The sequence below is a fragment of the Gossypium raimondii genome, chromosome 11 (genome assembly GCF_025698545.1).
Source record: "Gossypium raimondii isolate GPD5lz chromosome 11, ASM2569854v1, whole genome shotgun sequence".
Classification (NCBI taxonomy): domain Eukaryota; kingdom Viridiplantae; phylum Streptophyta; class Magnoliopsida; order Malvales; family Malvaceae; genus Gossypium; species Gossypium raimondii.
This window is the reverse complement of record NC_068575.1, coordinates 52,959,227-52,973,060: the sequence shown is the minus strand read 5'-3', so window position 1 is coordinate 52,973,060 and position 13,834 is coordinate 52,959,227. Positions and strand designations below refer to the sequence as shown.

The 13,834-nt window shown below is 32.7% G+C and overlaps 2 protein-coding genes across 3 annotated transcripts; one reads left to right on the top strand and one right to left on the bottom strand.

Moving 5' to 3' along the window:
• Positions 1–4,149: 4,149 nt before the first annotated feature.
• LOC105803017 (caffeoylshikimate esterase) lies at positions 4,150–7,694 on the top strand. 2 transcript variants are annotated; one of them, XM_012634952.2, is made up of 8 exons: positions 4,150–4,833; positions 4,948–5,038; positions 5,263–5,295; positions 6,377–6,523; positions 6,604–6,734; positions 6,824–6,961; positions 7,048–7,146; positions 7,220–7,694. In XM_012634952.2, exons 1-8 carry the CDS (start codon positions 4,804–4,806, stop codon positions 7,592–7,594), a joined length of 1,044 nt encoding a protein of 347 aa, XP_012490406.1. In that variant the 5' UTR covers positions 4,150–4,803; the 3' UTR covers positions 7,595–7,694. The 2 variants fall into 2 exon arrangements, with proteins under 2 accessions (XP_012490406.1, XP_052480182.1); XM_052624222.1 differs by having other exon boundaries at positions 4,152–4,833; positions 4,948–5,146.
• Positions 7,695–9,517: 1,823 nt separating this feature from the next.
• LOC105803016 (UDP-glucuronic acid decarboxylase 2) lies at positions 9,518–13,268 on the bottom strand. Its single transcript, XM_052623827.1, has 7 exons — positions 12,481–13,268; positions 12,212–12,354; positions 11,582–11,661; positions 11,334–11,417; positions 11,176–11,250; positions 10,164–10,256; positions 9,518–9,998 (listed from the first exon to the last, which is right to left on the bottom strand). The coding sequence occupies exons 1-7, from the start codon at positions 13,098–13,100 to the stop codon at positions 9,765–9,767; spliced, it is 1,329 nt and encodes a 442-aa protein (XP_052479787.1). The 5' UTR covers positions 13,101–13,268; the 3' UTR covers positions 9,518–9,764.
• Between the last annotated feature and the right edge of the window lie 566 nt (positions 13,269–13,834).

The following is a 13,834-nucleotide window of genomic DNA, read 5'->3' as shown; positions in this document are numbered from 1 at the left end:
ATGCATAACGGTCATGGAAAGACTAGATATTACTTTTGAGATTTTGTTGTATTTGGTACACTGCTATTTATCTATTTAACAATTAGGCTTAACATTATTATGCCTATTCAATTTAACTAAACAATCTCAGTTTACATTCACATCTTATCATGCTAAAGCAGCAATTTAAGTAGTTTGAATTATAGAAATATAAATCGAAAATTTCGAACTACTCGTCAACGGTTTTAAATTTTTCTTTCCCTCTCGACAACACTACGAATTAGCATAAACATATAGCGTTGTCAATATTTAACCAAATCACAATCAATTATCAATTTATCCAAATTTTACAATTTATTCATTTTAGTCCCTAAATTGGGACTAACCCAACTTTTTATCTAAAGCTCCAAATTAAATTTCGATTTCACTATTACTCATTAGGGACCTCCTCTTTCTTATTTCTACAATCAATTTTACAATTTATCCAATTTAGTTCCTAATGTGCAAAACTATCATTTAAGCTTTATAATTTAATTCTCTTTCACATCTAAGCTTAAAATTTATCAATCTAACACCTAAAATTTCAAAAAATCATTAAGTAACTTTCTAAAACTTTAACAGTTTTACAAATTAATACATAAGGTAGTTAAATCAAGCTTCCATGACCTCAAAAATATAAAAATTATAAATTGTTTTTATTTGTTTTCGGTGGTGAGATGAAAAGATGAATTTCATCTTTTCTTCCACAAACTTTCTATAGATACATGTAATTGAGTTAATAAAACATGTTTTATTAATTAAATATTAATTTAATTTAAACCAATGGCATTTTAATCCATCCGTCCACTAGCACTAAATTTTACATGGTCTAATTGCCATTTTAGACCTTTGGTTAATTACAATTTAAGTCCTCAACTCATTTTTTATTTAAAATCTATAATGATTAGACTTTACAATTTAATCTCTAAACCTTAATTAAATACAATTTTGACTAAATTACTTATCCAAAATTCAATTCACTTATATAATAACTCCGTAAATATTTCTATTAAATATTTATAGGCTCGATTTACAGAAACGGGATCCCAATTCCGTATTTTTCGACACCACTAAAAACTGGATCGTTACAAATATTATAATTCCATTTATTTAAATTAATATTGGCAAATTTTAAAATTTTAATTATTTGGCACTCTGAAAAAATCAATTTATTATTAATAACTGATTAAAAATACTTACCGTTAGTATAATTGCAAATATATGGAAACTATAACTTAAGTTATAATATGTTAAATTATTTATTACTTTTTACTAACTTATTTGTGAGATTTTGTTCAAAAACAACTTTATGAGTCTAATTTATAACGAAAATGGAACAAGTTTGCAAAATAAATGAAAGTTTCCATAAACAATGTTTTTATTTTATTTTATTTTTCCTTTTATGTTTAAAAACTTCCAAAAAAAGTTAAATGTTTTTAACACATAAACAATGTTATTTAAAAAGAAAATAATTTTGTAGATTACTTTACATATTTCCTTAAACCATGTAATAAATTTGAAAATTAGAACCGTTTAAAAATGTTATTTTAATTAATATTTTAAAAATTTAAATTAATTTAACAGAAATAACTTTTTGAAATTATTAGAAAAATTGTTTAAATGTTTGAAATATGTTAAAACTTACTACAGTTTTTCAATTAAAATTCATAGAAATTTAAAACTACTTACATGTATTTTTAAACTATTTATATTTATAAATATTTTCAAAAAACTAATTTAAATTTAAAATTTATATAACTTATTATACAAATAAATATGTTTGAAATAAAGTTTAAGCAGTTTATATATTATTTATATAAACATTTTAATTATTTTAAAAAAATGTAACTAAAATCTATTTAAAACATCATTATAAAAATTAAAAATATTATTTTAATTGATACATCATATGGGTATTAGTTATAAAAAAAAGGATATTGTACAAAACAAATTGTCCTCACTTGAAGCAGGGAATCATTCTAGTAGATTATTATTTTCCTACCATGTACAATGTATTAACTAAAAATAATTTCCAAATTAAATAAGATGCGAGTATAAGGGATCATGGTCTTCTTTTTCCGGGTTAGAGAACGGAAATATATCTTATCTTAGAAGTTACCTTATAAATAATCTTATTTTCATTGCATATTTATTTACTATATTGGTTAAATTCAACTATTAGTGCATGTACTTTATTTTTGTACTTTAATTTCATTAATTTTAGTTCTGTGCTTTTTGAATTGGTCAATTTTAGTTCTAATAGTTTTCGAATTTTTAAATTTGTAGTCCTGACCCAAATAGTAACAGTTAGATTCGCCTGGTTAAATTCAATTACTAATCTTGTAGTATCCTTAGAGTTGTAGTTTGATCCATATTCTCTAGTTAGATCGTTCTAAGTTCTTGTATTGTTCAAATTTTAAAATTTTAGTTTTGATGCAAATGATAGTCGTTAATCCGTCAACTAAATTTTTAGTGAGTAATACGTAAAAATAACAAGTGACATAGCATTACACATATAATAATATGTTTGATGTATTAGATTTTGAAAATAATGAACTTAACTTAATAAATTTAATTGTTATCGTTTGGTGAGTATTGTAATTTTAAAATTTTGAAAATTCCATGGATTAAAAATGACATATGATAATATGTTTGACATATTAGATTTTGAAAATAACAGAACTTAACTTAATGAATTAAATAGTTACGGTTTGGCAAGGATTGTAATTTTAAAAAAGGTAAATTACGCCAACAGTCACTCAACTTTAATCTCAATGACAAAATAGTCACTCAACTTTTAAGAAATAACAAATCAGTTCTACTAATCATTTTTCATGACAAAGGTAACAAAAAAGTGACACGGCATTTAACCGGCTCCGATACCTTAGCTATAGCCATTTTGTTCCTCCAAGGTGGAGCAACCACCTAGTTCACTGTTGTCTCTTTGAATCTTTATGCCCCAAGTGATTTCGTTGAATCTCTATTCATTTTTTTCTTCTCTTATTCTCCTCTCTTATTCTTTTCTTTTTTTGTTCTTAACTCTAGTTGTCGCCGTTCATGGCCTTTGATCAATCGTCATCACCAAATGACTCCTCTTTTCATATTCTCAAAACTCACTCCAGGTTTCCCAATAGGCCTTCAAAATCCCAATATTAAGACCTCAAAGCTTCGAACAAGGCTTCAACAGATCTCCGATGTCCATTGTCGGATCACCACCATATTCTGACCACAGCTTTTCTTCGACCAACCATGACTCTTGACTGCTCGGATAATCTAATTGGTGGCTTGAGTTCTCCAACCTGTAAAACCCAAAATGGGCGTGGGTTTCTTCTCTTTTGATTCTCTTTCTTCTTTAGTTTTTTTAAATTCTCTCTTTAGATGCAGGCCAATTTGGGTTTCTTGTTCTTTTTTTTTTTTTGCTGATTTGATTTTGGATGCTTGCTATTTGGTATTTTTATTATTGGTTGAGATTTAATGGGTCTAAAATGTTTAGGGGTCTTGTCAATGGAGTGACGGTGAGTGATGTTGGTGTGGTGATTAAATGATAGTGAGCTTGTGGAGGTGACCAACGTTGAGGGTGGTGGTGAGAGAGCTGTGAAGGATGAAGAAAAATGGTGAAAAAGCCCCCCTTTTCTCTTTCCATTTTTTGTTGTTCATGGTGGTGAGTGAGAGGGATGATAGGAAAATGTCCAGCGTGGCAAGTTAATTGGCCATGTCAGCTAGCTGACTGTCACGTCACCTGTTCCGTTAGACCTATAACAGAAAATGTTAATGAATGACTGATTTGTCATTTTTCGATAATGTTAATGACGAATTTGTTATTTTTTGAAAGTTGAGTGATTGTTTTGCCATTGAAATCAAAATTGAATGATTGTTGGTATAATTTACCTTTTTAAAAATTTTAAAAATACATAGATTGAAAATGACCAGAGTAAAATACAAAGACAACACGGTTTAATGTTAGAATTTAACCTTTTATCATTTATTATTTTAAAATGATAATGTGTTATCTATAATTTTTATTTTATTTTATGCATCACAAGTTCACAATGTTTCTTTTTTGTTGTAAAACATAAATACATGCAAAACTAAAGGAAAAAGCTGTGTGAGAGTTATATAGGGATTAGTGAGAGATTGGAAATAGGGAAAAACAAGAGAGGAAAATGGTAGCTGAGGCGGTGGCTGTGGTGGGCGGGAGCGAGCGAACTAGTTACCCCTACTCGCTAGAAATTAGACATAAGCGAATAACCCTCCCTCCTCTCGGCTCCACTCCACCCGTCTGATATGGGCTCACACTGAATATCCACAAAAGCTATCTCTTCCATATCACAACCTTTTTTTTTTCTCTTTTAAAACTTTCCTAATCAGAAAAAGAAAAGAAAAGAAGCTTTATATAGTCTCGAAACCAACAATAGATAAGTATAGTTGCCTCTACCCCCCACAGCGTCCCTTTCCTTCTCCGCCTCTTTCTTATAATCTTTGCGTGTGCTTGCTCTCCTTCCTGTTGTCTTCTGCTTTCTCCTATTAATATCTACACACACACGCACGTCTTATTCAGTACCTCTCCAAACTCAGTTCTTTCTTCCTTGTTAACTTCTCCGTTCACCCGTCTCTCTTCTTCTTCTTCTTCTTCTGTGTCTTCTCTTTGTGAGTTTGTGTTGTTCTCAATGTTTTAATATATTAGTGATACGTTAATTATTTAAAAAAAAAAACATCTTTGTGAAGAAAATGATAGACAGGAAAGAGTGGTAATATTCCGTTTCGTCTTTTTCTCCCCCTGTTTTGATGAACAATATGACAGTTGAATATAAGGAGGTAAAAGGGTTTTTCTTCATCCGTGTTTATTTATTTTGCAGTTTATGAATGCTAAATATTTTGGTTAAGAAGGTTCAGATTGATTTAAACTGTTTATGAATGTGGTGAATGTAGGAGCAAATAAAGAACTCAAGAGGAGCTTTGCTTTTCACCTGCAGATGGTTACCTTTCTCTCCTACAAAGGCTCTTGTTTTCCTTTGCCATGGTACCCTCTCTCTCTTTTTCAATTACTAGGGGATGGAAACCAACAGCTTCCAACCCGCTCAAACTCTACAGGGGCGACTTCGTCTTTGAAAACTGAGTTTCAATGCGGGTAAATCAGTTTTTTCATTGAAATTTTCAGAATCGGGTTGGATGCTCCCCTTTTAATTTTATATTCTATATTAAAGATTTATAAATAGATATGATTTTTATATATGTGAGTTGCAGGTTATGGCATGGAGTGCAGTGGATTCATGAAAGGTAATAAAAATAATGTCGAAAATGCCAACTTGCTAGCATCAAATTGGTTAGGGATTAAGTTCCCCTTGGATTTGAACTTAAGTTCCATAGTTTGATGGAGATGAGAACTTAAAACCAAACCAGGTTGGATGTTTACTCAGGTCCTCCAATATTATATCCTTGCACGCAAAATAAGAAAGAGAGATGATTTCATCAGTTATATATATTATTAATATTTGAGTTTAGGAATTATTGGGTTTAATGAGACAAAAGGGATAAGCTGGCCATTACGTATGGTCTGCCACTCATCTTCCTTTGTCACCATTCTAGCTCTATCTCTAACCTAAAGCACTGTCACAAAACCCTTTTTTATCGTATCATATTCTCAAGGATTTTCTTTTAATTACCCAAAGCCTAATAAACCCATCATTTTATCCTCTTCATATTATAATAACAAAGCAGCCCAGTTTTTAATAAATATAGGTTAAAATATTATTAACTTTTTTTATGCTTCATGTCTCTGTATTTTATTTTATTTTTATTTTTAGATTTTTAAATTTAGGTCAATTTTGAATATTATATATTTTTAAAATAAGAAAATGATATTGTGATGATCTTAAATTTAATAAATAAATAAATAAATCTTAGAATATAGGGACTTTAACAAAAATGATGTTATTTATTAGTGCATGATGACTACAGTTTTCTTTAAATATTGATGACTTGTGAAAGTTCCAAATGATCATCTATCACATCGAAGACTTATTGTTTAATGAAATGTGACAAATAATCATATTTTTCCGAATTATATATAACACTTTATATTAAAATATATTGGGTTAAGTGGTGGAGTGTATGATGTTACTTGAATTGAAAAAAGATTATTGGGGATAATTTTGTAGTTTTAAAATGTTTTAGCTGCTCAAAATTTAGTGCAAGCTCAAGTAAATTATGTTTGCTTTATTGCTTGATTCCATTAGTTGGGTAGGAAAGGAATCAGCGTAGCCATAATTTGATTGAATGCATTGAAGTTATTAGTAAATGTTGTATTATATTTTCCAATTTGGAGTGGTGGGGTTGATTGAATGAATTTTAAGTACAGAATGTGGAACCAGGCTAGCCAATGCTGGATATGCGGTGTTTGGGATTGATTACGAAGGACATGGCAAGTCCAAGGGTGATCGATGTTATATTAAAAAGTTCGATAACATTGTTAATGACTGCAGCGAATTTTTCAAATCTATCTGTGGTATGTACTATTTCCCACCACCAAATTAATCCTTAATCAATTTCATTCAACACCAAAGATCTGCCGCCATGGTTTTCCAGCTCAGGAAGAATACAGGGGAAAGAGCAGATTTTTATATGGAGAGTCAATGGGAGGTGCAGTGGCCCTACTGCTTCATAGAAAGGACCCTTCCTTTTGGAATGGTGCTGTTCTTGTTGCACCCATGTGCAAGGTAGCAGCTACTATTAACCTTATTAAGAATCATGATATTTTGTTTGTTTTTCAGCAGTTCTAATCGTACTTGGAAAAATTTCTTGATAGATATCAGAGAAACTGAAGCCACATCCGGTGGTGATAAATATATTGACTAAAATGGAACAAGTTATACCTAGATGGAAGATAGTACCCTCAAAAGATGTAATTGACTCAGCATTCAAAGACCCTGTTAAACGTGAAGCGGTGAGAGTGTATACTCAAGTTTTTTTGTTGTTAAGCCTTGGAGTTGTCCTCTTGAGTTCATTTATATGTATGGTATACTGGTGCAGGTAAGGAACAATAAGCTGATATACCAAGACAAACCTAGACTGAAAACAGCGTTGGAAGTGCTCAGAACCAGCATGAGCATTGAAAATGGTTTGAATGAGGTTAAAATCTTCAACCCCCGCGATTATGTGCCTGAATTATGAAAGATCCATGTTACTAATGGTTGGTTGGCAGGTGAGACTCCCCTTCTTTGTGTTGCATGGGGAAGCAGATACAGTGACAGACCCTGAAGTAAGCAAGGCACTGTACGAGAAAGCGAGAAGCACTGACAAAACCATAAAATTATATCCGGGGATGTGGCATGGCTTGACAGCCGGAGAGCCCGATGAGAACGTGGAAATGGTGTTCGCGGATATCATAGGTTGGCTTGACAAGCGCTGCAATGCTGTAACTTTAGACCAAAGTCTGGGTCCTTTCGATCAAGGTTCGGAAGAATGCAGTGATAATATAGTGATTTCGATGGCAACAGCCAGTGGCGGAACACAAGCAAACGGGAGATATTTGTGTGGTTTGAAGGGACCACGCGCACGGCCTCACTCGGCAATGTAGGCTGATCGTATCAAGTTAACTAAACGTTGTCTCTGAATATTGCAAAATATTTGAAAGGGGGAATTAAAGGAATAAAAAAAAGAAAGAAAGTTGTTTGCTATATATGATTTAAATTTTAAATTATAATTAATTCGGTTTCTTTGGGACAATTCCAATATAAAATTATAACATTAATGAATTCGGATATCATTTAAATTAATTTATTTATTATTTACAACACACGTTAATTTTGTTTCAATGTGTAATTTTGCCATGAAACTTTGGTTGTGTGGTTTAAATATATACATTAAACTTTAATTTTGATTCAATTGTACACATTTAAATAAATAAATCTATTTATTTTTATATTGAATTAATATAATTGTTTGTGTATATAGTATATAAGCATAAAATGGTGCTAAGTTGAAATGTTGCTATTGGTTTGCAAGAATTGGATCAAAGAAAATTTTATGCATAAAATTATACATAATCAAAATTCTTGTATAGTATTGCACATTGAACCAAAATTTATGTATAATTTTAATACTCATCCCTTTACAACATCATACCTAAAATGAATTAATCCTAAAATTTCACAATATTTCTTTTATAACAATCCTAAGAGCTTGAAATGTTAAATAACACTAGTTTATAGCACTTTTCAAAAAGTCAAATTCTACTATTAGACCTTGTATTTTATGTAAGTTGTGAATTTAATACATGTACTTTAATTTGGTCATTTTCAGTCCTTATAATTTTAGAATTTGAAAATTTTAGTCCTAACCAAATGATAACTATTAAATCCATGAAGTTAAGTTTTGTTATTTTTAAAACTTGATATATTATCATGCGTGTAATGCTATATCTATTATTTTCACATATTACTCACAAAAATCAATTAATAAGTTTAACGACATGAAAACTAAAATTTTGAAATTCAAAAATATAGACACTAAGAATGATCCAATTAGTAAGCATGGATTAAATCTATAACTTTGCACATAATTCAAAAATTCAAAATTGAAAATGCCAATACTATAATTGATCAAATAAAAATAAAAATATTAAATTCACAATTTACACAAAATAAAAAGTCCCATAATAAAATTTTACCTTTCAAAAACATCTTTCCAATTCACATTTCCAAACCGCTACTAAAGCAGCCCTTAATTCATGAATTTTTTTTGGGACAATTTTAGGGTGAAAAGAGAAGGTTAAAACTACTAGTTGTAGATCCAAATTTAATCTTGTGTCACAAACTGCAAATAAAAGTCCATATCGAATGCATACAAAATGTCTTATAGAGACTTATTGGTGGCCCAGTGACATACTTTAATAAAACTAGAGTTATCATGGTGAATATTTGTAAATCCTAAAGGATAAGATTATATAAAATTTAAATCTTTTAAACTCTTATCTTGTAGATAAGTTTTGATCTCGATTATTATTATAATTTAAATTGTACTATTGGATCTAAGGAAACTCAACTATAAATAGAAACATTTCCTTATTTCATTCAAAGTTATTGAATATATTTAAGATCGTGCTCAATTTTCTTGTGACTTTTCTATTTATTTGTTCTTTATTGTATTTTGAATTTTGCTTCTGCTTTATTTAGTGCCTTAAAATTTTCTCTCTTGCGACTAACTTTAATATATTTGAAGCAAAGCGAAAGGATCTTAGGGCAATTTATTGTGAAAAGAGAAGTACTTTGTTAACTCTAGCATTAGCCCAAGAGAAGCACTTGCTTAGATCCACATAAACTCGTGTGCAAGGAGTCACAAAAGCCAGAGTCGATGTCCGGGAGATTTATTATTTATTGGGAAAGGATTAGACCTAAAATATTGTCAGGCAAATCATCTTCCATATTCATCTTCTTCCGGCAGATTCTAAACATAAGCAAGCACCTTGCACTAGCACTAAAATGGGGGGAAAATATCAACCTTTTTAGATCCGGAAAGCTCACTGTAAAACTAAAACTCTTAAAAAGGGACCAGAAACATTGAAGCTACAAAGATGGCAAGCAAATAAATGTCAAAAATATAAAATAAAAAACTCCATCCCACATCTATCATAAAGATACACTATAATAATAATTGTTTCAATAGGGAAAAGACTAGGAGAAGCTCTTTTCCTCTTAACCATTATATCTTTTTATCGCTGTGTCTCTGAGAAGAGTATATAGGCCATCTTAAGATGACGAGTCGTTGGTGGTGGTGGTGGTGCTGCCGACCTTGTGATCACCAAAGATACGTTGTCGGAAGTCCGAAACCATTAGAGGGAGACCCTTTCGGAGGGAGACCTTGGGTTGCCAACCAAGTAACTCTTTGGCTCTTGAGATATCAGGCTTCCTCTTGTGTGGGTCATCTTCTGTGTTCGGCCTGAACTCTATCTTCGCATTTGGGTCTATTGTTTCTTGTACCACCTATAATGTAATACACATGGAGAATTCTCAGTACTGTATAACACAGTATTCATTTCATGCCACATTGAAGCTCGTAACTAAATATCCGACCATCGTCTTTATCAGCAACACATTTGTTATTAGTTTTTCCAAGCTTCCACAGAATGTAGTGAATATAGTTCTTACCTCAGCAAGCTCAAGCATGGTGAATTCGCCCGGGTTTCCAAGATTAAAAGGTCCAACATGTTCTCCTTCCATTAAACGCATGAGACCTTCCACCTGTTTCAACCCAAATTATTTTTTCAGACATGAAATTTCAAGGATCCAAAACAAGTACAAAAGCATGTGGCCATAAGTACAAAACAAGTTCTGGTCTAGCTTTCAAGCCGAAGTAAATTAACCATTTTGGTCCCAATTTTAACCAAATAATGCCGGACCCACAGCAGAGAACAGTTCAGATCTACAACATATACCCCAGAGGGAGGACAGTGTTGATATTAGACAAAAAAAAATTTGAGCATACACCCCCAGGCCCACAGATACAGCTACACGAGGAAAAAGCCTACCCCAAATAAGATAACATAGTACACCCAAGATGCAAAGTTCCAATACCAAAGTTATTCTAAACTGCTGACCAAACATATAAAATAATGCAGTAAAGAAAATAAAAAATTCTCAATATTGTCACTCAAGATGCCGTTAAAGGAAGCAGGGCGATACCAACATTTCTTGCAAGTACGATTCGTTCAATATAGGCTCAAAAGAACTAAAAGTTCCATTGAAAATGAAAAGACAATGAAGCATGCTTCAAACCAAACTGTGGAACAAATAAAATTTGCTGGTCCACAAGGGACTTGAATTTGGTACAAGTCACATGGTGTATGTTTTCCTCAAATGGTTTTTACACTCCCTAAACGAAAAATTCAGGAGCAAGGTAACATTTCCCATCCTCAAATATCTTATCTTAAACTCTCCTTTTTTTTACCATGCAATGTCAACATGTACTTTTGAAACCATGTGCAGGGCCTAGTTTTCCAGTTTTTCACTTGAGATTGCAGATTTATACCAGCTAAGAAACATATAGGTTAAATAAATAAATACTAATATGAAAAAGTAAACTAGTGCCATACCACCAACATTATAATATATAAAGAAGGCAAAATATTTCCAACCAAAACAATAATTAAACATCAATTACCAGATCAGAAACATATTGGAAACTCCTTGTCTGCTTCCCATCACCATACACAGTCAAAGGCTCCTTCCTTAAAGCCTGCATTCATTATTTAATTATCAACATAAACATCTTGATTCGACCAATCAAGCAATGTCTTTTCTAGAAAAACGAAAGAGTACCTGAGCAACAAAGTTGCTAACAACACGACCATCATCGATGCACATACGAGGTCCATAAGTATTGAAAATTCTGGCGATCCTAACCTGGAACACCAAATTTTATGAATTACTCCAATAATAGAGATCATGCAATCCACTAGTAATTTAAAAGTTTGATGCTATGTCGGAAAAAATAAATTATCTAATCTGCGAATTGTGGAGTAGTACAGTAATTGCTCTTAATAAATGCAAAATGTAGGTTAACTAACCTCAACTCCGGCCCCTCTGTGATAGTCCATTGTCAACGTCTCGGCAGTACGCTTTCCCTCATCGTAGCAGCTTCGGACACCTGTCGTCGTACATTCAAAAAATATTTATTTGGTGGGGCTCCAAAAAAATAAACTCTAAAATGCAAATAATTCAAAAAAGCTTTTCCAGAATTTAAGCAGAGACAAACGCCAAAACAACAACAAACACAACACCAAACAAATCTAATTTGACACTAAACTCCAAACTCAGAATCCAAATTTACAGTCACAACCTCAGCACCACTTCCATGTTGTCGGTTTTCATTTCTCACCGATCCAAAAAGAAAAAGTTGCTTTTTTTTTCTCGCCGTTCCAAAACCCCCAAAAAAAAAAAACATTTTTTGTGTAAAGTGATGTGATATTAGATATGCAAAACGTGTAATTGTGTGGTAGGATAAAAAGTAAAATTTGTTGGGCATACTACCATGAATCACGGCTTTCGCGTGAAATGTTCGACAAGATCTAAAAAAAATTTTTTGCGCCGGTGCCCAAAAATATAAGACAACAAATGTGTATAGTAAACCCGACTCTCAGTTCCAACCCGACCGCAGATTTAATGGTACTACAGTCAAAAAGGGATAAAAAACTAACCGATGGGATTAACGTTGCCCCAGTAAGTTTCTTTCTGAGGATGTTGTAGAGGATCTCCATATACTTCACTGGTACTGGTTAATAAGAACCTGGCACCAACTCTTTTTGCCAGCCCTAACATGTTTAGTGTTCCCACCACATTTGTCTTGTAAAAAACACATTCGAATTAAGGGGAAAAAAAACCAAGTATAAACCATAAACAAATAATGCAAAAACATATAGGATTTTGTAAAGTAATAAATTATTGATTAAAATTAAATGATAAAAAGGATATGATAGTTTTGACGGGGTTAAATTTGTAATGGACTGGAGAAGCAGGACAAGCGAGATGGTAGATCTGGTCAACTTCCAAGAGTAAAGGTTCAACGACGTCGTGGCGTATAAGCTCGAAGTTGGGGTTCCCGAAATGGTGCATGACGTTCTCCTTCCTTCCGGTGAAGAAATTATCGACCACGATCACGCTGTCTCCTCTCGCTATCAGACGGTCCACGAGGTGCGACCCCACGAACCCAGCTCCACCCGTTACGACGATTCTCAACCCCTTCCGCTTCAGCCCCAACGGAATCTTACCGGTTGGATTGCCCGACCCGAACCCGAGCCGGTGTGCATAGGAGAACTTGTTTTGGGTCTCGATGGGGAAGTAGGGGATAGAATCGAGGAGCGGGGTGGTGGAGTGGAGGTGGGGGCCGTGCGCAGCACGCGAGGCCGGGAAGACGGTGAAGACCAGAGTAGCTATGGCAATGCCGACGAGCACAAAGAGGAGGCGCTGCTCCCGGAGCATGTACCGGACCGCGCGCGTGACAGAGGCCCATGGTTTAACCGGTTTAGGTGAATAGGAATCTGAAGCAAGCTGAGTCTCATGGCCTCTGTATATGAGCTCCGATCCCATCCCTCTTCGGCTTCAAAAACTAAACAAAAAACTATAAGATCAAATAAAAAGGAGAAATTCAAAAGAATTCACTGAAGCGCCGCGAGCCTGAGTCCCCAACGTGTTGAGGCAGAGGTGATGAGAGTGGAACGGGGACGAGGGGAGGGGAAGGGGGGGAGATGTAAGAATAAAAGGAGATTAAATATAAATAAAGGGATTGGGAAAAGTTGATATGACAAAAGTATCCCTTTGATGATTTCTTTTTTTTTGTTTTTTTGGTTTGAAAAGTAAATAAATTGAATTTCATGGGTTTTAAACTTTTAATCCGACGCGATATATTAAAATTGAATTTCTTTGATATATACTAAATTTTAAGAAAATAATTTTATTTACTTCGAAATAAAAATAAAAAATATAATTTTATTAGTTTCAAAATAAAACAATAATATTCACGCTAATTAAAGATTTCATTCATTATTTTATCCTAATCCAAGTATAAATGAAATATGAAAAGGGTGTCTACAAAGTAAATGTCTGTGGATTGAAGCATAACATTTTTTACCGTATTACTATGTCTAAAATTAAATATTAACATGTCACGTGGATTTAGCCTAAAAATACTACGCATCATGTTGCCTTACTTATGGGTTGACTTGGAAGTCTTTGAACAGTTGAATCACTTTTTCTATTTTATTTTTTGTAGATGTATAGAATAATCAACAAGACTTCTCTCTAACGCTCTTCAGAATTAACTC